The 23,117-nt window shown below is 44.4% G+C and overlaps 3 protein-coding genes across 6 annotated transcripts in view; 1 reads left to right on the top strand and 2 right to left on the bottom strand.

Annotated features, from left to right (window-relative positions):
* The first annotated feature begins 10,565 nt into the window (after positions 1-10,565).
* LOC123121504 (O-fucosyltransferase 35) lies at positions 10,566-16,271 on the top strand. The gene is made up of 9 exons (XM_044541505.1): positions 10,566-11,283; positions 13,528-13,662; positions 13,758-13,827; positions 13,921-13,991; positions 14,075-14,163; positions 14,252-14,384; positions 14,469-14,701; positions 14,888-15,364; positions 15,522-16,271. The coding sequence occupies exons 1-9, from the start codon at positions 10,804-10,806 to the stop codon at positions 15,721-15,723; spliced, it is 1,890 nt and encodes a 629-aa protein (XP_044397440.1). The 5' UTR covers positions 10,566-10,803; the 3' UTR covers positions 15,724-16,271.
* Positions 16,272-16,418: 147 nt separating this feature from the next.
* Positions 16,419-18,234, bottom strand: LOC123121506 (uncharacterized). 4 transcript variants are annotated; one of them, XR_006459767.1, is made up of 4 exons: positions 17,977-18,234; positions 17,680-17,881; positions 17,104-17,333; positions 16,419-17,027 (listed from the first exon to the last, which is right to left on the bottom strand). XR_006459767.1 is itself a non-coding variant. In XM_044541507.1 (3 exons), exons 1-3 carry the CDS (start codon positions 17,992-17,994, stop codon positions 17,191-17,193), a joined length of 387 nt encoding a protein of 128 aa, XP_044397442.1. In that variant the 5' UTR covers positions 17,995-18,234; the 3' UTR covers positions 16,419-17,190. The 4 variants fall into 4 exon arrangements, 3 of the variants coding, with proteins under 3 accessions (XP_044397442.1, XP_044397444.1, XP_044397445.1); XM_044541507.1 differs by having other exon boundaries at positions 16,419-17,333; positions 17,680-17,905; XM_044541509.1 differs by having other exon boundaries at positions 16,419-17,333.
* Positions 18,235-20,138: 1,904 nt separating this feature from the next.
* The window catches only part of LOC123121505 (probable aspartyl aminopeptidase), a 7,660-nt gene continuing 4,681 nt past the window's right edge, over positions 20,139-23,117 (bottom strand). Inside the window, exons 8-11 of the mRNA XM_044541506.1 lie at positions 22,037-22,213; positions 21,589-21,663; positions 21,367-21,507; positions 20,139-20,505 (exon numbers count right to left, since the gene is read on the bottom strand). Of these exons, the coding sequence (XP_044397441.1) occupies positions 20,284-20,505; positions 21,367-21,507; positions 21,589-21,663; positions 22,037-22,213 (615 nt within the window). The 3' untranslated portion in view covers positions 20,139-20,283. The remainder of the gene's footprint in view (positions 20,506-21,366; positions 21,508-21,588; positions 21,664-22,036; positions 22,214-23,117) is intronic.

Here is a 23,117-nt window from a genome sequence, read left to right as displayed (position 1 = left end):
TCATGATCTCACGATCGAGAAGGTCATGCTTGTTGAGTCCCTTGCATACAATTTACTTTCCGTTCGTCAACTTGCAATCATCGGCTTTTCCACTTTCTTTGATATTGATACCGTGGCCCTCTTCTGGAGCAAGACTCTTAAAGTAGCCTTTGTTGGGCATGTCGAGAATGGTCTATATGCGATTAACTTTTTGGAGCGACCCACTAAGACCGCGACATGCCTAATGGCTAAAGTTGACGTGGGATGGCTTTGGCATCGCCGTTTAGCCCATGTCAATATGAGATCTTTGCAAAGTCTTCTCAAGGGGGACCATGTTCGTGGACTAACAAATGTTAGTTTTGCTAAAGATCGTGCTTGCAGTGCTTGTATCGAAGGAAAGCTACATGAGAAGGCTCACCCTCCCACGACTATCATTTACTCGAAGAGGCCTTTGGAGCTCCTTCACTTGGATCTCTTTGGGCCTCCATCCTTTGATAGTCTTGGGGGTAGAAAGTATTGCTTAGTGATTGTGGATGACTACTCAAGATACACATGGGTATATTTCTTCAAGAGGAAGAGCGAGACCCAACAAACTATCATTGACTTTGCAAATGAAGCCCAACGTCAATACAATGCAAAGATCTTGACTATAAGAAGCGACAACGGCGCCGAGTTCAAGAACTACACCTTGGATGAGTTTCTTAGTGATGAGGGGATCAAGCATCAATATTCCGCACCACACACCCCTCAACAAAATGGTGTAGCGGAGAGGAAGAACCGGACGTTGATGGATGCGGCAAGGACCATGATGGCGGAGTTCATGTCTCCATACAACTTTTGGGCCGAAGCCATCAACACCGCGTGTCATGCATCCAATCGGCTCTACCTCCGCAAGGGCTTGAACAAGACTCCATATGAGATACTCACCGGTAACAAGCCCAACCTCAAGTACTTTTGGGTGTTCGGGTGTAAGTGTTTCATTCTCAAGAAAGGTGTCCATTTGTCTAAATTTGAGGCTAGAGCTTATGAGGGCATATTTGTTGGTTATGCTACAAACTCTCATGCTTACCGTGTCCTCAATAAATCCACGGGACTTATTGAGGAGATGTGTAACGTGGAGTTTGATGAGAATAACGGCTCCCAAGTGGAGCAAAGTGGCACTTGTGATGTAGGTGATGAAATTCCTCCTCGAGCCATAAGAAGAATGGGTGTTGGTTTTATCCTACCCATTGAGGAACCCCTTGTGGCCGAAGGAGAAGGACAATGCTCCACTCAAGTGGAGCCATCACCAACCCAAGGCCCACACGCTTCCGAAGAACAAAGTGAAGGCCCTCAACCTCATGAACAAGACCAAGGGCAAGATCATGCTCAAGACGGTGTTGACACACCAAGTGATGCCCAAGGTCAAGTTCTCTCCTCCGAGCAAGTTCAAGATCAAGAACAAGCTCAAGACGGCGCTCAAGATGATCAAGTGACTGCTCCTCAACTCACCACCGAGGAGGAATTGGAGCGTCGTGCCGCCAAGATTGCATCCAAGCTCTCCACCAAGGGTCGTCTCATGAAAAATGTGCTTGGAAGCATTCAAAAGAGGGTAAGCACTCGTAGACAATTGGCAAACTATTGTGAACATCACGCGTTTGTCTCTTGTGTTGAACCCCAAAAGGTATATGAAGCACTCAAAGATCCGGATTTGCTTAATGCTATGCATGAAGAACTCAACAACTTTGAGTACAACAAGGTGTGGAGATTGGTGCCAAGGCCGACCGGGAACCACAATGTCATTGGAACCAAGTGGATATTCAAGAACAAGCAAGATGCTCATGGTACCATCGTCCGCAACAAGGCAAGATTGGTGGCACAAGGCTACTCCCAAGTCGAGGGTATCGACTACGGTGAAACCTTTGCTCCCGTTGCTCGCCTTGAATCCATTCGTTTGTTGATTGCTTATGCTTCTCATCACAACTTTAAGTTGCAACAAATGGATGTGAAGAGTGCTTTTCTTAATGGTCCCATTAATGAGTTGGTATATGTCAAGCAACCCCCCGGGTTCGAGGATCCCTACTTTCCCGATCATGTGTATCAACTCGATAAGGCACTCTATGGCCTTAAACAAGCCCCACGTGTGTGGTATGACCACCTTACCGAGTTGTTACAAGACCGTGGATTTGAAGTTGGGCAAATCAACCCCACTCTTTTTACTAAGAAGGTCAAAGGGGAGTTGTTTGTGTGCCAACTATATGTTGATGATATTATCTTTGGTTCCCCTAACAAAGCTTTCAATGAGGAATTTGCCGCTCTCATGACCTCAAAGTTCAAGATGTCTTCCGTGGGAGAGTTGAAGTTCTTTCTCGGGTTCGAAGTGAAGCAAAGAAGAGAAGGAACCTTCATCAACCAAGCCAAATATACTCAAGACATGCTCAAGAGATTCAAGCTAAGTGATGTCAAGCCGGCTTCCACTCCAATGCCCACCAAGTGCCAACTTGACATTGATCCCAATGGTAAAGCGGTGGATCAAAAGGTATATCGCTCCATGATTGGCTCCTTGCTTTACCTTTGTGCATCTAGACCGGATATCATGTTGAGTGTGGGAATTTGTGCACGGTTTCAAGCCGCACCTACGGAAAGCCACTTTGTGGCGGTCAAGCGAATCATTCGATATTTGGCTCATACCCCAAACTTTGGCTTATGGTACCCAAGGGGAGCAAACTTCAAGCTTGTAGGATATTCGGACTCCGATTGGACGGGAGACAAAGTGGATAGGAAGTCCACTTCCGGAGGGTGCCAATTTCTTGGTTGCTCTTTGGTGAGTTGGTCCTCCAAGAAGCAAAGTTGTGTGTCTCTCTCGTCCGCCGAAGCGGAGTATGTGGCGGCCGATAGTTGTTGTGCACAACCCTTGTGGATGAGGCAAACTTTAAAGGATTACGGTGTCATTTGTGACAAAGTGCCTCTTTGGTGTGACAATGAAAGTGCCATCAAGATTTCTCTCAACTCGGTGCAACACTTCAAGATGAAGCATATTGAGATTCGGTATCACTTCATCCGGGATCACATTAGGCGAGGGGAGATCAAGCTCAACTACGTCAACACCCATGATAACCTTGCAGATATTTTCACGAAGCCTTTGGATGAAGCAAGATTTCGCAAGTTAAGGCATGAGCTAAATATCATTGATTCGAGCAATATTGCTTGAACCCTTGCACACCCCACCTCACTCAACTTGTTGTCTAATCTAGGTGTAGGCATGGACATAGGGGGAGTGTTGTTCTCTCAATGAACTCTCCCTCCCCCCATTATGCATAAAGTGATCAACTCTTTCACATTAGCCATTTTTTATGGTACTTGTGCTTCAAAGACGAGTTTTGGTCATGGGCCCAAGGATAATTCTTCGCGGTGCCATACCAATTGACTCAAACATAGGTGGCTTCGGCCACCGCCCTCTCTTTGGAGAGATTGTGTCTCGTTTTTTGTCTTTGTTGTCTCTTGCCTCTCTTCCTTCGTGCTGAGCTTGTGCTTGTGGTGTCCATTGTGTTAGCTCTTTGGTGTGGTCTTTCGCTTGAAGGTTCCGTGCTTCGGTGTTCTCTCGTTTGGTTGAAACTGTTTTTTCTTGAGCTCACGGTACTACCGCGGCCTGCCACGGTACTACCGCGTGGGGAGCGCGCGGTACTTCCGCACCCAGCGCGGCAGTAATTTTTTACTGCCGCCTGGGGGAGCGGTACTACGGCCTCGGTGCGGTACTTCCGCCCGTGCGGTACTACCGCGTGAGGAGGGCACGGTACTTCCGCACCCAGCGCGGCAGTAATTTTTTACTGCCGCCTGGGGGAGCGGTACTAAAGCCACGGTGCGGTACTTCCGCCCGGGGCGGTACTACCGCGATGACGTGCGGTACTACCGTGCGGTCGAGGGCGCGTGGGGGGTTAAACACAGGCAGGGGGAGTTCTGACTCCCCCATACCCATTCGTCTCTCTCCCCACTCCGTCTCTCTCTCTCGCTCAAGAACGGCGCCGGAGGTCCTCGCCGGATCTCCGTCTCCGGCCGCTCTCCTCGGATTCCGACCGGTGGGATCGTTCCCCACCACTCCCTCTTGCCATGAAACAAGGTTTCTCCCCCAATCCCTCCCTTTTTCTTGTTCGTCTTGTTGTTTTTAGGTTTTGGGGAGATGCAAGTTGTTCTTGAGATTTTAGGCCAAATCTTTGCAAGAGTAGGATGTAGGAGAGTAGTTTTGTGTAGTGATGGTACTTGCTAAAGTTGTCCCGTGATGGATTTGATCGACCTTAGTACCGCGTGTTGCCACGGTTGTGCTCAGATCTCCGTGGCTGTTTCGGATCTGCAACCGATACTACCACCCTACTGGTGCGGTACTATCGCCTCTCTGGTACTACCGCTCCTTGGAGCTGTACTACCGCACGTGGCGCAACACACGATACTACCGTTGTCTCAAATCCCTCTTGTGGCACTTCTCACGTGCTATGTCTACTTATTTCACCTGCTTTGTTGTGGTCTTCGCATTGATCCTTTTCGCGTTTCGTGCGTGTTTGTTTTGTGGTGTGTGTTTTAGGTGGTGGCTCAGGTGCTCCGGCTCGCCGCTCCAATCCAAGCCATGACACGGGATCCAAGCGTATGCGCAACCCAGAGGCAGCAGAGGGCTCCAATGCCCCCCAACGCAGAACCAAGACCACCGCCACCAAAGAGAAGGAACCCACCATGAGTATGGATGAGATGCCGCTTGCTGAGTTCATCTCTCGGAGGAAGATCAATCCATATGGAAACCCTCGTGCCAACTTTCGAGGGAATGAGCTATTTTGGACCAAGCAGCAGAATCTCATTTATCTAGATGTCATCAAGGCCAAGCAAAACACCTATGTGGAGGTGAAGTGGATCAACATGCATCACATGAAGCAAGAGAAGCACCGGGACTACTTTGGTGAGGCTTTAGACCTAGTGGAGCAATTTGGCATTGAGCATATCATCTCATTCCACAAAGACTATGATCATGAGATCCTTGCTCAGTTCTTTGCCTCAGTGCATTTTCATCCCAATGAGGAAAGGACCATGACTTGGATGACCAATGGTCGGCAGCTGACTGCTACTTGGAAGGAATTCATGACTTTGCTTGGGTTCCGGATGAGGGGCTCGCCACACCCCAAAGTGTTCGCCCTCATGCCAATTCCGAGTCTGCCAACAAGAACAGGCTTCTGCCCTTCTATGTGGAGAAGAAGCTCTCCAATGGCAAGTCAACTTGGGTACTCAACTCTTTTCTTGACATCATGCACCGGATCTTCCGCAACACTCTCTTCCCACGCATTGGGGACAAGGACAAGGTGCATGCCTATCTTGTGGATATGATGCTCCTGTGTGAAGACGCTCGCAACTCTCAGACACTACCACTTGATGTCTCACATATCATGTGGCATGAGCTTCGGTTTGTGGTCTACAACCGCAAGGTCCCCATCTATGGACCTTATCTGTTTCAGTTGATCTCGGCAACTTGGGAGAAGCTCTACCCTCAGGATGAGTTTGAGGCCCCTAGTTGGATCCGGCATGAGCCCATCAACCTCCGTGTCAAGACTCAGTGGGCCAACACTACCTCTCGTGCTGATGTCGCGGCTGCCATGGACGTGGATGCAGATGAGGATGAGGAGGAGGCAGCAGACGAGGACAGCTCTGAGGGTTACATCCCTCCCACCTCTGAGCCATCTTGGGCTAAGCGACTGAAGAACAAGATGAAGGTTTTGTTCTGTATGCAGGCAAAGGGGCAGTACAAGACCCATGTGGCTTCCAAGGAGACTCGCCGCCGCGACAAGCGGATTTTCAGGACCTTTGGCGAGAACATATCCAGCGGGTCAGATGAGCACATCACCCCAGAGGCAGAATGGATCGCCAAGCAGGGTTATCAGTGGACCGAGTCTGAGGAGGAGTCCGTCCCAGCTGCAGAGTCTGACGGGGAGCGTGCGAGTGACTACTCAGCTTGAGCCACTACTATTGTTGTAGGTGTCCTCTCTGCCTTTTTGGCGTCTCGATGCCAAAGGGGGGAGAGTGTAGGATTTGCGAGTTGTGTCGTGTTTGGGTCAGTTGAACTTCGTTTATTTCGTTTGCTTTGGTTTGCTTTGGTTTGTGCTTGTGAGACCTTCTATCATATGGTGTAAGACATATGCACTCTATCGTACCGTAGTGAGCTTATTCTATCGTGTGCTTATTACATTATGCTCTTTTCTATCTTGCTTAGTTTTAGCCTTATTGCAAGATATGCCATGTCTATAAAATATAGGGGGAGTGTTGATCCTATTATGTGTGCCGTGCAATCCAAAGCACTTATCGAGATAGCACACATCTAGGGGGAGCCCGTCTATATTTTAGAGACTTGGGGTTTGCCCTTGCTCTTTGCGTTATACCCTTGTGCAAATCCCATGTTGTCATCAATCCACCAAAAAGGGGGAGATTGTAAGGGCATTTTTATCCCTTAATTGGTTTTGGTGATTGATAACAATACTTTTGCGGACTAATCATGTGCATCGAATATTTCAGATATATATTGACTAGGCACAAGATGATTGGGTTCCCCTCGAAGGCTATGGAAGACGACGTTTCTCTACGTTTCTTTTCGGTGGTATTGAGTCGTAGGGAAGCCGTACTATTAAGAGGGGGTCCGCGTTGGAAAGGTTGGGTGGATTCATCACGTACACATCTTCCTTTGCACCTCCTTTTCTTCTAGCCTTTGGAGCATCCTATGTTTTCCTTGTCTATGCAAATATTGCTCGTGCTTGCTGAACTAGGGCGTGCGGTAGTACTGCTACTTAGAGCGGTAGTACCGCAGGCCCTTGCGGTAGTACCGCCCGCTGGCGCGGTAGTACCGCTTCTAGTAAAGCGGTAGTACTGTGGCCGTAGTCCAGATGTTGTCACCCTCTCCCTAGTGGGTGGCACCCATCACAGTAGTACCGCGCATAGGGCACGGTCGTATCGCGCACAGGGCGCGGTAGTACCGTGGTATCTGGCTTAGTTCCGCAAGTACGCGGCAGTAAGGGGCGGATGTAATTTTTTACATCCGTGCCTCACGCGATAGTACCGCTGCTGGCTTACGGTACTACCGCGTCGGGTTTTTGCATCGACTCCAACTCTGCGGAAGTAGCCACGGATGTAATTTTTTATATCCGTGCCTTCCCATATCTGGACAGCCCTTGTCTTGCGGTAGTACCGCAAGGGGGCGCGGTAGTACTGCGCCAGCTGTACTACCGCCCTCTGCTTTAGTGCATTTTGGGCTGTTCTGGTCTCTGCTGCGTGGGCGGTAGTACCGCGGGGCCCTACGGTAGTACCGCGTCCCCCTGCGGTAGTACCGTGCCTCAGGTACGGTAGTACCGCGTTGCGCAGGCTGAGTTGGTGGATAACGGTTGGATTTGTTCTTCCACTATATAAGGTGTGTCTTCTTCCTCTAGTTGACTACCTCTTCCACCTCCAAGCTCCATTGTTGCTCCAAGCTCCATTTTCGCCCGATCTCTCTCCCTAGCCAATCAAACTTGTTGATTCTCTAGGGATTGGTTGAGAAGGCCCCGATCTACACTTCCACCAAGAGAAATTTGATTCCCCCCACTAATCCCTTGTGGATCTTGTTACTCTTGGGTGTTTGAGCACCCTAGACGGTTGAGGTCACCGCGGAGCCATAGTCCATTGTGGTGAAGCTTCGTGGTGTTGTTGGGAGCCTCCAATTAAGTTGTGGAGATTGCCCCAACCTTGTTTGTAAAGGTTCGGTCGCCGCCTCCAAGGGCACCAATAGTGGAATCACGGCATCTCGCATTGTGTGAGGGCGTGAGGAGAATACGGTGGCCCTAGTGGCTTCTTGGGGAGCATTGTGCCTCCACACCGCTCCAACGGAGACGTACTTCCCCTCAAAGGGAAGGAACTTCGGTAACACATCCTCGTCTTCACCTGCTCCACTCTTGGTTATCTCGTGCCTTTACTTGTGCAAGCTTATTTGTGTTATATCTCTTGCTTGCATGTGTGCTTGTTGTTGTTGCATCATATAGGTTGCTCACCTAGTTGCATATCTAGACAACCTTCTTTGATGCAAAGTTTAAATTGGTAAAGAAAAGCTAAAAATTGTTAGTTGCCTATTCAACCCCCCCCCCTCTAGTCAACTATATCGATCCTTTCACCTAGGATGCTTAACAAACTCTTCAAGGATATTCTCATTCGGTAAGCTTCTTGCAGATAATGTTCTTGATGGTACCGTATGTAAATGAACATAGAGTTTATAGAGAGAACCTAAACTATAGAAGATGTCTAATTCATTACTTGATTCATATTAATGGTTTTAAGACCACTCCCCGGGTATATACGATTGCAAGGTTTTAAGACCACTCCCCGGGTATATACTTTGATTCATATTAATGGCTTCTCTTCTCTAATTATGGGCGGGTCAAGCAGATTTATATTGCAAATCTCCTATATAAACAATTAAAAGTACAAGCATTTTAAGAATTCGACATGAAACAATTCGTAAGTTGTCACAACCAAGTGAATCAATCATAATAACACATTATATTTAATGTGATATAGTTGCATTAACAAAATAGAGAAGGGGGTCAGAGGAAAATATTCATAGAATTGGACATAAGTTACAAGATTTTCCACTTTAAGCTTAAGCTAAGATCATTACCTGGTCTAAATTATTTTTTTGCTTTCTAAGCCTGAGGAATAAGTTGTATGAATTCTGTTTCCTGATATATTTCCCTTCTCTTCAATGTAGGCAACACGCAGAGATGGATACCTTCGCTGAGCACATAACAACTGGAAATTATTACCAAAGTTCTGGTGGAATCAATGTTATGTAGGTCCATATTTTCTAAAGCATACCTTGACATCAAATCTATAATGCTTTGAGCACAGGGGTTATCATTAGATTTGTGTTCACCAGACTTTTGACATAAGACGACTTATGAAAATTCCATATTTGCAAGCGCGTCTAGTTCAGCTGACAATGACTGGTCAACATTGCTCTTATTTTTTTCCTCTCTCGATCGCTACAGGCCCTTCAGTAATCGCGTATGAGGTTTTCAAAATGAGATTACTTTACTAGCTTTCAAGAAACGTGAAGTTCAGAACTACCAAATCATCATAACGGTAATCTAATGGAATATGACCAAATAACACAAACCAGTTGATCTATTCAGCTTGATATCCCAACCATTTCATATATGGATTTTGTTTTCAAATTTTTTATGAGGAAAGGTAGTACTATGCGCACCTTGGCCATTTGTCCCGTCTAAGAAAGCTTGTAGTCTCAATGTTGTTCTGTAATACATTATTCCGTGAACTAGACATTACATAAGGTAACCAATCAAATAATTGTTAACCAGGGGCTTGAATGATAGAACTTGCAAGAAATGAAATAATTCCTTATTGCCAGTTCGACTTAGCGTTTGACCTCGGAAAGAAGCCCGATATCTTATCTCTTCATTTGTTACCTCGGAACCAAGCCATTCCAAAAAAAACATTCATCTAAAAGAGAGAACAAAGTTTTGGTAATAAAATGAAACCCATGCGAGCATTTGGAATAAAAAAACTGAAGTTATGGAACATAACTAACATGCATATATCTTCTGCATGTAAGGGCATCTCCAACGCTGGCCCTCAAACCGTCCGCATCCGTCCAGATCAAGTGGACAGATCTGGACATTCGTTCTTCCGCAAACCGGTAGCAAACCGAGGAGGGGGGAGTGCTTTGCAGGCGTCTGGACCACTACCACACACACGTCTAACACTCTGGTCCCACCCAAAACTTTCTCACGCTCGAAGCGGTTGCTGCACATTCATGCCGCTCCAGAGCGTCAGCGCCGCACTCATGCCGGCCCAGAACGGATGTGACCTCTCACTAGTGCTGGCATGAAAGTGGCGCACCAGCTAAGAGCATCAGCCACGCTGCGTCCCGTATCTGCGAACAGATATCATGTCTGTTTTAGGAGTCCGTGTTGAAGATGCCCTAAAATAAATAGACCACTGCTTGGAATTGGAATGCATAGAGATCTTCACAGCCCCATTGGCGGTACATTCTTCTTGTTCCGAGGGGAGCACGAGGTGACAAGGGTACATTCCCCCGAAACTAGAAACCTTTGCATGTTGAGCAAAAAACAACACCCCCAACTTGACAAGTGGTAGTAAACGAAGAACTATTTGATCAACGATGGCTCCTGATCGTGAGCTTGATACCATAAGCGGCAAAAGTGTATGTGGAAAACCAAGACCCACGTGAACCACTTTGCGCGTCAACCAGTAGAGACTAGAGACTAGAGACAGCCCCAAAGTCCAAAGTAAACGCCTCCTTCCCCCTGGTTTCGTTTCGTCTCACGTGCAAGATGGATGCAGCGTACCGGCCAAAGCACGCGCCGCGCACGTGACAGCGTCGACGCAACCGGCGCCCTTTTCTCCCTTCGGACAATAACGGCCTTTATTAGTAGTACTACGTCGGAAAAACAAAGAAAAAATCAAAATCAAATCCCTGGCGCGGCGGCGTCGGCGGCGCCTCCAAATGGCATGGCAATGGCAGGGCCGTAATTAGCGCGCTCCGCCCTGACCGTTTCCGTTCCCGTGCGTATCCCACTACGCTACGCGCCTCACGTCGTCGCCGTCGCCCTCACGCGTCCTCCTCCCCGACCTCACTGCCCCATTCACTCCCCAACCGAGCTCCATTAATGGTGCCTCCCCTCATTTAGCCGTCACATCATATCATGGTACCGGGACGACCAGCCGGGGCACCACTCGGAACCCAGCGCCACTAGTTCGTCCAGGCCGAGGTACTCGGACCGGGAGTTGGACTGCTCGAGCTCCCCGCGCCACATGGGCTACCAACCCAAGCACGGCGGCGGGGCCTCCGGGGCCGCGGGCGGCGGAGGTGGAGGTGCCGGTGCCGGTGCCGGTGACCACCTCCCGCGCCTGCACAGCCCCCGCGTCGCCGGAGGCGGGTACATGACCCGCCGCGCCAACTCCTTCAAGCGCTGCCCCGGCGGCGAGATCGAGCTCCAGATCAGCGGCTCCCCGCGCTCGCCGCGGACCGACGGACTGGGCAGCCCGCCCAAGGACGCGGCGGAGGCCTCCCCCGGCGGCCTCCACCACCACCAGCAGCTCCGGTTCCGCCTCTTCAAGCGCCCGGGCGCCGGCGGGGGCGCCGGCTACGTCGTGCTGGGGCTGGGGATCCGGGAGAGGCGGAAGCTCGGCAACCTGCTCTTCTTCGCCTTCTGCGGCGTTTGCCTGCTTCTCGGCGTCGTCAAGATCTGGGCCGGCGGCCGGTCAGCGCTACCAGCTGGCGATGATTTGCAGGTATGTATGGAAGCTTCAAATTGCATTCTAGTTTAGACTTCCGGCTGCCACTCGGGCATGTTCCTTCCGTGGGATCAATCAACGGACCTGGTGTTCGAACAACTCTGCTTTTGTTCTCTTCTTTTGCACTGAAAATGTATTTATCCTTACAAGTACTTAGTTCTTATCACGAACACATTTTTTATGAAGAGTTACAAATGTACTAACTTTTCCCGTCTTGTAGTAATGATGTTGAATACTAACTGGGATGTTATGAGGACTAGCTAGAGTAACGGAAATCATGTTAAGTTGTTAACTGTCTAGATTCACCGGCCACTCTTTCATAATAACCATTTTTTTCATGGTCAATCATTGGCATTCTAAACTTTAACATGCAATTTTGCCCAGTTCTCTACCATTTTTGTTGTTGTTCTGGACAAGTCAAACAAGAATTGAAAAAGAAATCTGACGGAATCTGATTCTCATTGTTAAAAGTAGTAAGAATCTGGGCATGTTTTAGCATAATGTAATGTGATGCTTATGCAATTGGTCTGCTTGAAAGCTGCTAGGCTGGGTTTATTGTATTCTGTTGGACAGTTGGTGTTTAATGTCCGGCCATCTTTCTTCAGCTTAAGTGTTGCATGAAAACTGGTCGCTTCATGCAATCAATATGTTCTAGGCTTTGTAGCTCTATTTGGAACTTCTTAAGCAAGGATCTTTTGGCAGAAGCTTAGCATTTTTAGGACGTTTCCTCATTTGTTGTAGGTTTGTGAGTCCCTTTCCAGTTGGTTTACTATTAAAGCGCTTGTTACTTTGGTGTTTGTAGCTGTTGGCAGTTGGCTGTTATAGACTTTATGATCTTGTGGTCTATCCAAGTTGGGCAGAATATTCATTATGTTCATAAGAACTTTGGAAGTATGCCTTACCGTCTTCTTCCTTGGAATATATTGTATTAGTAGGTATTCACAGTGGGGCTTATTCAGATCAATAGTCATCTTTAATTCAGGACTTCATTGGTGAAAATAAAATCGTCTGACTTCAACGTTTCCTTCTAACAAATAGCCCTTGTTCTATATAGTGAGTGCTTTGGAGATGCAGATTTTAGGAAAACTAGTTTGATAAGGTGCCTTTTAGTGTCCCTATCCAAGGTAGACGTCTCGACAAAATTAGCTGCTAACTTGTTATACATAATATCTATACTGCATGGATGATTAAGGTGTCACTACATTTAAATATTCCATTTGCCAGTATATAAAAATAGCATTGAAACTAATGCTAATAGCATGAAATTGCGCACAGCCACAACTGGGCAATATTTTTAATTGGTAGAATCAAGCAATATCGAGTTGAATATTGCATCAGGTTTCATAACACTAATAATCTTCTCATCCAAGTCTCCAACCAACCAGAACTAGATGGAGAGATAACTCCTTTATTGTTCATAGAAAAATGTTATACAGCTGATCTAATAAACCAAATGTCCACCTTTATGCTAAAAGTTGGCAATTCGTCACCTAGTCTTGATTACATTCGTATTAATAGTACCTGAGATGTTGCAAGCTGATGAAAAATTCAATATGTGCACAAATTGAAAGTATGGATTGTACACTTACTTGGCTTCACTGCAGCTCAAAATCTGCATCATAGTATTAGCTGGGCATAGTTATAGTTATGCATATGATGAGCTTATTTGATTGTTTCAACATCGCATGAAGTTTATATTAATGGACATAACTCTCTGTTATCCCGGGTTATTGATTTGATCTACAACTCTACGCGGATATCCAATTCGGTGCCCAGGCTCATCTGCTCCCGCTCAGAAAAAAATCAAAATAAATACTAGAAAAATTCAAAAAATTCCAACTTTTTTTGTGTGATAGATAATTTGTCGCGTGAGGTCCGCTCCAAATTTCAACTTATTTGGACATCTGATTAGCTCTCGGCAAAAAAGACAAATCGGGTCAGAACAGTGCGTGAACAGTAAACATTTTTACAGACCCCAATTTTGTCTTTTTTGCCGAGAGCTGCTCAGATGCTCAAATGAGTTGAAATTTAGAGCGGACCTCACGCGTCAAATTATCTACCACCCAAAAAGAATTTGGAATTTTTTGAATTTTTCTAGTATTTGTTTTGATTTTTTTCTGAGTGTGGGTGCAGATGAGCTTGGGAGCCAAAACTCCGCGTCCAATCATAATATTTAGTTATTTATGAAAGAAAAGCTTTGTTACTAAAATCTAAATTGTTATCTTTTGTACATGTTTCTAGGATCTCTCTGCCTCCTTCTCCAGTGATAAAGGGCATCAAGTTAACCACTTTGGATACATGGGAGGGAAAGAGAGTGACAGGATGTTGATGACAGTGGAATCTAGCATTGCTGAAAGACAAAGCAGTGTGGCTGAGGCTAGTAATATATCGCTGCTAAACCTGTTCCTTTGTTCGATACACTAATTAGTGGAATTAACTTTTTTTTCCCTTCTTGTTTGTGCTTCATATAGGCCTCTGGTATCTGGTCCCAGCCAAGCAGTGAAAATTTCAGACAATGCATTGTTTCAAACTCTCATAAAAGTAAGTTGGTTCATATGTCACAAACATGATTTATTTGTATCTTCCTTCTATTCATTTGTTACCATGATATGGTTGCATGTTCTTAATTTGTAGAGCAAGATTCTCGCAGTAATGGCTACATTCTCATAAACGCAAATGGAGGTCTGAATCAAATGCGATTTGGGGTGTGATTACTATCCTTTATAATCATTTTTGTGCAGCCATTAGTATTATTTGCCATGGTATCTGATTCTATTTTACATCTCAGATATGTGACATGGTTGCTGTTGCTAAGATTTTGAAGGCAACACTGGTTCTACCTTCACTTGATCATACATCCTACTGGGCAGATGACAGGTTGGCCCCTTTGACCTCAACTCTTCCTTCCTAATCCCCTATAGCTTGTTAATCAATGCACTCATATATCCCTTCCTCCAATTTTTAGTGAATTTAAGGATCTTTTCAATTGGAGACACTTCATTGAGTCACTGAAAGAAGACATTGATATTGTTGAAACACTACCTCCTGCATACAAGCATATAGAGCCTCTGGCCAAAGCTCCGATATCCTGGTCAAAGGTTAAACCTAGACATTTTTTTAAACCTATATAGTTTTACATCGATATATGGTGGAAAAACTCACTAAGTATTTTATCTTGGCAGGTGAATTATTACAGAGATGAAATACTCCCTCTCTTGAAGAAACACAGAGTCATTTACTTTACACATACAGATTCTCGCCTAGCAAATAACGACCTTCCTAGTTATATTCAGAAACTAAGATGCCGAGTTAACTACAGATCTTTGAAGTATTCTCATACGATTGAAGATCTTGGTGCTACCTTAGTTTCTAGGATGCGCCAGGATGGAAGCCCATATCTTGCTCTTCATCTAAGGCAAGCTCTATGCTCCTAAAATTCATCTCAGGATGCTTCTGCTGCCCTATATTTTTTTCTCACTCTGTATACTTACCAACATCTATAACAATAAGATGGGATAACATTTGCATTGTTAGTTGTACTCTTATTTACTTGAAACATGAGGAGGGTTTGTATGACAAATTAGTATACTATGTTTTGCAGGTATGAGAAGGATATGCTAGCTTTTACTGGTTGCAGCCATGGCTTGACATCGGATGAGGAAGAGGAGTTACGTAAGATGCGTTATGAGGTCAGTCATTGGAAAGAGAAAGACATTAACGGAACCGAGAGAAGAAGTATTGGTGGCTGTCCTTTGACTCCACGGGAAACTTCACTCCTGTTGAAAGGATTGGGTTTCACGCGGAACACCAGAATTTACTTAGTTGCAGGAGAAGCCTTTGGCAATGGAAGCATGCAAGCGCTGCTGGACGATTTTCCTTATATCTATTCTCATTCTACCCTTGCCACAGAAGAGGAACTTGAGCCCTTCAAAAATCATCAAAACATGCTTGCTGGTCTTGACTATATTGTAGCTCTCCAAAGTGATGTCTTCATGTACACATACGATGGAAATATGGCTAAAGCTGTGCAAGGCCATAGGCGTTTCGAGGACTTCAGGAAGACGATTAACCCAGATAGGTAACACCTTTCCCTTGTTAGAAGTACTATGTGCATATGTTCATTTTCCTTCTACACCCAATGACCCAACAGGCAATAACTCAATTTTATGTGTTGCATATGACAAGTACTTTTTGTGCTTTCCTTTTTCTTTCTGAATGTGAAAGTTCTCCTGCAGGATGGATTTTGTGAACCTGGTAGATGAATTTGATGAAGGAAGGATCCCTTGGGAGGAATTCAGTTCAGAAGTGAAAAGGTTGCACAAAGATAGAACAGGAGCTCCATATTTCAGGGAGCCTGGAGAGTTTCCGAAGCTGGAGGAGTCTTTCTTTGCAAACCCCTTGCCTGGCTGTATATGTGAGAAACATAGTGAACAATGAACAAGTAACCCAGCCCAATCGATGATTCTTTGACAAGCTGTGCCAGCAGAGGATATAGGCCCTCTGCTTTCCTGCCAGCTGCAGCATGCATAGTTTGTTCGTCCCTGATCATTCATAGTCGAGACACGGGCGTTTGCGCCTACATTTTCAAGGGCATCCCCTGAAGTTCAGTGCAAGAAAATTTTGACAGGCGATCAACATATTCAAGCGATTGGCGGTGGTAAACTAATTCTCATGCGACCAAAGCACGTGGGGGTGAGGCATACCGCAGCGATATGAAGCGGTATATAAGAAGTAACTATGAGTTGGCGGAGTAAGTGTAGGTATCCCTGGTATATGTTCTGTTCTTTCTTGCACTTATATTGTGCCGATTACTGCTGCTGCTGCTAAGTACGAGTAGTATTTTGTGTAGACAACATTGGGCATACACAGTTGTTCAAAATATGGGTAACCTTTTGCCCCTACCTGTACAACTGGAAATTTTGCCACTTGTATTTTGTTCAGATATATGAAGAAATATACAATGGAGAGGCTCACATCGAATACTACTTATCCTGTTTCTGTACCGATTCTACAAGAACTTATGCTCATTAGCAGCTGTACATTATGGATCTCCTGGAGGCTAGAATTGCCTTTATGTAATTCACCCCTGAACTTATGCTCCTCGTGCCGATTTCAGTTGCTCACCAACTTCAGCATGATGGGTATTTCTTCACAGAGGCTGGAAGAAACGAAAGTACTATTGTGATCCCGAGCGATCCTGTTATCTGTACCGCATGGTTCTCTCGTGATGCACACCGCCGGATGTATGGGTCTAGCTCCAATTTAAGTACTTGATTTTTTATTACAGCCCATGGCCCACTAGGCGGATGCACCTCTTGTTACGCCGTCAGGCATGCCCGACGTGGATCAGGAGGAGGCAGACGATCTGAGCCGCATCGACACAGATTCTAGACTAACGCCGGCACCTTGCATGAACAGTGAACATCCTATGCGTTTACACGGTCTAATTTGTGCATGCATGAGCTTGCATGACTTTCTGCATGCTACAGTAGGACCAGCCGCTGAGTGGGCAACAACGCTTTTCCCTTAATAAATCCATGCATGCAAGCATAATCCCAACGCCCTAACATAACAATGCATGTACGACAGCCAATCAGCAAGACTATCTCATCATTAACACGTGGAAGCGAACTCAGGCGTGGCCCTTGATTATCTGACAGCGATGAAACCACTGAAGAGTTAGACTCGCTTGGCTCAGACTGTGCCCCTTGATTCACTGACGCCTCTGAAGCTCCATCTGCCTGAGATGTGCAAATCATGGGCGTCTAAAGATAAAGAGGTAGAGGTGTTAGCTGGCAAGACTAAAGTCAGACTTACGTATAACGAGAGCACCCCGCCTAGCGAGCAGTCTTCAGAGCTGGTCTCTCCAGATCCACTGATGAAGAAACCAAATTGATCCACTGATCAAAATTTGAATCTCAAGGTCGCACAGAAGGACTTGGCAACTTTGTCCGGCGTTTTATATCTGAACATTTCATGAAGCACCAACCCCGAGCTTGTGTCTCGAAATTCATGCAGGCAGGGGATCCACAGAAAAGTTCTTAATCCTACAGCAACGGGCGTAAACAGCAGACAGTAAGTACGAAGTAGTTCAGTGTGGAGATCCTCAGACAAAGCACAGCAAATTGACATCCAGGCGTTTTACAGACAAGCTAAGTTTATTCTGAAAGAACACAACTTATAAGTATTCAGGTACAACACAGCTTCAATTTTTTCATGTGGTGCAGCTCAACATAACAAGTAATTAATCAGATCAACTCTTCAGTCTAAGCTCAGCCGATTTGTGGCAACGATGCCCTCTTCAACGCCACAATTTTTACATCTTCCTGGCTTCCGAGCCTGTTTTGGCACATCTAACCAAAACATAAGTTGGTTCAATCCAACTGTGAGTACCTTTTATCCAGCCAGGAGTTTTCGGGTCAACATGCTCTATGGAGTTCTCTGAACCCTGACGCTTGTCTCCACTGCCTGCCACTGGAGCAGCCTCAGCAGCACAAATCTGTGCGTCGGCAACGCAACGGCCGGAGGCATCCTCACAGGGTACTGAAGAGGACTCGTGGGGATGTTGTTCTCGTTGACCTCTAGCAGAGTTCTGCTGCTTCCGCATTTTGTGGGCAGACTGATTAGATTTATTGACAGTCATAAATCTAGAAGATGGCGAACAAGCAATGAGAGCGAGCAGATCCGTACCTGCATCAAGAACTCCATACTCGCCGGATCGGGCAATCGATCGCTTTGTCACAGGAGTTATCTCGACCGCTTCACAGCTCTTAAGAATCCAAGATCCAAGGACTGGAGGTAGGAGATAGCTGTCGGCACCCGCATTAACTGCACCCGCTGCCGGCGTAACTGGAAAGCATGAATTCTGATCCACGGATCAGGACGCCGGCGACATCTCGAGCCACGGCTCTGCCGGGCGAGAGCACAAACGTCCGTGCGAAAGATGGCCCACCAGATAGGCCCGTATTGATGTGTATACTACATTTTCTCTGTCCCTGGTGGACCCGTGACGTGCCAGATGCATTCAATAGACAGAATCGCAAAGCTGGAACGAGCGGGACAGATATCGAGCGCCTGTATGCTCGGGATCACATACTCAAACATTGAGGTTCCAGAATTATGTGCTGTGAGCTTGTGAAGCGGTCTGCCTCTTTCAAGTCACATGATGTAAAGCAAATTTACATCATACTAGTACATATGATGGTCTGCTCCTCTCCCACCTGGTTGGTGTAGTTACCGAGGTTGAATCGAAAGATGCATGACCTGAGTCCATGTTTTATTCCTCAAAAAAGAAACAAAAAATGTTCATAAAGGAGAAGGTCTTCACTCCGATCCGAGTTTTCACATGAGGCATGTTTTGTAATACCATAGGTCTTTCAGACTTGGCTAAACATAAACATGTCAGTGACTGTCCGAGAACATGATTAGATTTTGTGGTGATTTAACCTCCTCCATTTTCTAGGGTTAGCAAAGCATAACTAAAACTTGTGAGAGAGCTTTACTAATCCATCTTCTCTTAGAGGATTAAGACCTCCCAAGGAAGAAGAACCCTATGGATTTCAGGGAAATACCCAATGGTTCCTGGTTGTATATGCACCCTATATGGGGATTTTTTTTAATATTTTTTAAAAAAGTCAAAATAGGTCAGAACTATTTTGACAAAACACTTGACTTACTTTTGCACTACTATATACATTTTCACGAAAAAAAAACAAAAGTTGACCTCACAGCAAAAAAGACAAAAATTATTTGCTATTATAGGTCACTATTCACACTATTTTAGCCAAAATTTTGTCTTTTTTGAAAAGAAGTCAAAGGGATATTTTTTCTGTGGATTTTCTCTCACGGGTACAGCAGAAGGTCAAGTTTATTTCAAAAATATTTTCAGGAATTTTTGACTTTTTGTTGAATTACTAATTTTTTCCATATAGGGTGTATATGTCCCCATAGACCACAAATCCTCCTCCATGGATTTCATGACCTCTATCTATCCTTGAGATTTGAGGACAACTACAACCAAGACCTCCATCACTCCTAGAGATTTGGGCAACTACCTGTTATTTACCTTTATTTCCTTTGTTGTTTTTGGATCTAAGACGCACCTCTTAAATTGACTTGGGTTTTGACGAGTAATTGGTATGGATCTTGTCCTTGAGTGTTTTCCTCTTATATTTTCCCTTTGATTGCCCTTGATCCTTGTGTTTCTTCTCAAAACATCTCCAATTCATGAAGATTGGACCACCTTTACGGCTTGCCCCGTATCAGTGTGCCAACAAGCAAGACTTGGCATAGGGTTTTCAGTGAACTTTAGATCAATGTTAGTTATCTGCACCACACCGATTGACATGTTCAAGAAATGCTGGCTTACTGCTCTCAAGAATTTTCAATAAAAGGACAAAAGGAGCTTCGGCTCATTGGTGATTCTCATCCCTTGGCACCTTTGGAAATAAAGAAACAATCGAGTCTTCGCCGACCCCAGGCATTCTACTGAGTGGGCATATTGGAATTAAGACAGGTTTGTGAGAAGATGGTTATAGTTTAGAGTATTGGTGGGGTGTGTCCTGTGCTAAATGCGCACATTTCAGCACAAGGGTGTTGTAAAACTATTTATGGCTACGGCACACCTTTGGCGTACTCTCTAAGGCTGTGTTCGGTTGACAGGTATTTGAAGGGGGTTTTGGCAGGGATTGAAGTGAATTTAATCCCTTACAAGTCAAAATTCTCTCAAATCCCCTCCAATCCAAAAGTAGTGCAAAGCGCGATGTCTAACTTAGAAATTAATGAAATGGTGCATATTCTCGAGCTAGAAAAACGTGAGTAAACATATAAATATGCTAGTCATTCTCCAAACAAGAAAGAAAAAGAAGCATATTTTCCATCATTTATTCACGTCTTCACTAACATACATAATCTGACATTACTAATTATTATGCATTGTAGTTGTGATTGTAGAAGTACAGGTTCTGCTGACCCAATTATATGGTCGTCTACTACACCTCAGCAGTCTACTTTGACTTTGTTATCCAATTCAGTGAATTCTTCAAAATATGCCTTGAGATGTTCATATGAGTAGTTGACGTCGTCAACGGCGCACATCTCCCTGATGCTGTGCATGGACAATTGTGGCGCTCCGATATCCACAGTACGAATACCAACACCGCTAGCCAGTATTGGCCCGATTGTTGACCCACAAGCCATGTCGTTGCGAACAACAAAATCCTGCAAAAATAGTCATAGCATTGATAGATGAAATAAAGTAAGATGTAATCAGGTACCAAGATCGGCGATTGGCTAATAATCTGGAACCACCCACCAGTCCAAGAGCTTATCTAATACTCCCTCCGTAAAGAAATATAGGAGCGTTTAAACGCTCTTATATTTCTTTACACAGGGAGTAAGTTGTATTTTTACTTGTTTTTCTAGATGTCGATGCAGTCTAATATCTTTGACTATTGCTTATTCTAATAATATGCTACAGAAATTATTTGTGTAATCATATGTGATAGAAGTACTTCTGATATACAAATCAAAGTATTTTTATGTAAATTAGGTTAAAGTTTTAAAACATAGACAATACAATTGCTGATATATGTTTGGCGGAGCTAAAACGACATGTATCTTGGTGGAGCTGCCTAGTGTATATGTTTGGTGGAGCTCAAAAGCAATGCTTTACTGGGCAAACTCGTTCATACGAATTGGCTCTCCTAATAAGTAGAAAACATTTGATTATTCCTCCTTTTTTCCACGTGGTCCACTAGATAGTACTCCCATTGTTCCAAATTAATTGAAATTATAGCTTTGTCCCAAATCACACTTCTTTAAGTTTGACCAGGCTTATAGAGAAATATATCAGCATCTACAATGCCAATTAATTTTATTAGACTCATCATAAAATATATATTGCGGTTGTCGGTGTGAAAACAACATAAGAGTAGGCGGTATCTTGTCGTTAGTACTCTTATATGTTGCAATCACAAGATCAAGTATAAGTTGAGAAAGGCAGTTATGGCAACTTGATTTAGTTTACTACAAGCTAATCCACAATTGTAATAGGGGTTCCTCCTTTTTACATGTACTAACCTGGATAGGTAACTGGTGCCTCTCAGCAATTTCTCGGAAAATAAAAGCTGTCACGGCATTTGTAGCATATCGTTGATTAGCATTGTGCTTAATCACAAGTCCACCATGCAACTTTGGCTGGTGGTTCTCCTCGTGCTTTTCCTGGAAAGATAAATCATTTTCTATTAGAATATTACTGCATACCTGTGAACCCATAAACTGATCCAAAAATACTACTATTACCATATAATTGGGGTGCAAGGCATGAGCCATATCTGCAGACACAAGGAAACTCCTTTGAATAGCCTTTTCTAGCAACTAAAAAAAATGAAAGCAGATAGTCAGAATATGGAACTCAACTTGGAGCAATAAACTACACACAATCTGGCATAAATCATTTAAAGTGAAGTTGAATCTAAAAGAAATGTGTATACCTGAGCAGGGAAGGTACTTTTTTAGGATTGAAGAGTTATGGACAAATTAACTTAAAATTGAATTCCATTAAGGGTGTGCAATAACTGTTACAATTTTTTTAAATAAATGAATATTATAGGTCGTGCCATGAATGGTTAGCAGATAAGCAGAAAGAAAATGGTGACATAAAATCAGGTAATGTGAAAAATCAAATCCAGTAGCCAGCTGAAATAAAGTCAGTGGATTGGGTGCTGGGTGAAGGAAATTAGTTCTGTACCTTGGAATTTGAATGGTTAAAGCAGCCTGTGATTCTTGTTAAAGCATCCAGCATTGCAGGCGAACCAGCTCCCTGAGCTGAATCAGAACCAACCTCCTCATGATCAAATAGAGCCACCATCCTGACGCCAGATTCATGATCAAGAGAGTGGTCAGTAGAAGTTGACTCCACTAGGGCCTGAAAAAGTATTGGACAACTCGTTATATCGGGACTTTGTTGCAAAAAAAGGACAGCAATACGTATTTGTTAGAAACTGAAATGTGTTAGCTTCATTGACCAACTACACTTCGTATATTATAATCATAGGGATCATACGCATGTCGTGGAACAATTAATATCATAAAGAACAACCAAATTATGATATCAAAATTATAATTAGTAGTAATCAACTCTTATCACAATCAGGATTGCAATTCTTGACAAGGGGGTTTCTGTGTGGTCAAATCAAGAACGAATCAAAGGTGGGTATATGAGGCAATGTAGAAGCAATGGATACAATCATCCATGAGAAAAATGAGATATTGTAGGGAGTACGAGTAGCCAAATCCAGCAACACTATAAGCTTCATAAAGTGTTGTTTGGGCCTTTGAGGCGTTTTCCCCATTTTCAACTAAATTGCAGAATCCACACATTTTTGTGTTGTGACCATCACCTATATAAGCAAGATAAAGACTTGGTGTGTTTCAACATGGATCTTTTGCTTCTTATTTGGATTTTGTTGCCTAAACAAGTAAAATTTTGCAAAGGCAAACTTGGGAACTTAAAAATCTTTAAAAATCACCTGAGTTCATAAAAGGGCATCTTGGACCATGTAATATTTTTTCTGAGATTATTGGTGGCCCAAGACTAGCTCAAAATGTTATTAGCACATAAACCCTAAAAACAAGGGTATGTTATTAGCACAAAAATCCTAGAAAATAAATCTTAGCTTAGTTTGGATTCCCCAAAGCCATCTAGGCCAAAAACTCACCAAGTCCCTTCTCAAAAAGTTTGAAATCTGGTCAAACCAGTTTTGGCTCAAACTTTGACCAATCTTCTGAAAAATACAAGAATATTCAAACCAGGAACCTCCTAGACATCA

The sequence above is a fragment of the Triticum aestivum genome, chromosome 5D, assembly GCF_018294505.1.
Source record: "Triticum aestivum cultivar Chinese Spring chromosome 5D, IWGSC CS RefSeq v2.1, whole genome shotgun sequence".
Taxonomy (NCBI): Eukaryota; Viridiplantae; Streptophyta; class Magnoliopsida; order Poales; family Poaceae; genus Triticum; species Triticum aestivum.
Note: the sequence above shows the minus strand (reverse complement) of the source record. Positions and strands in the feature narration are given on the sequence as shown.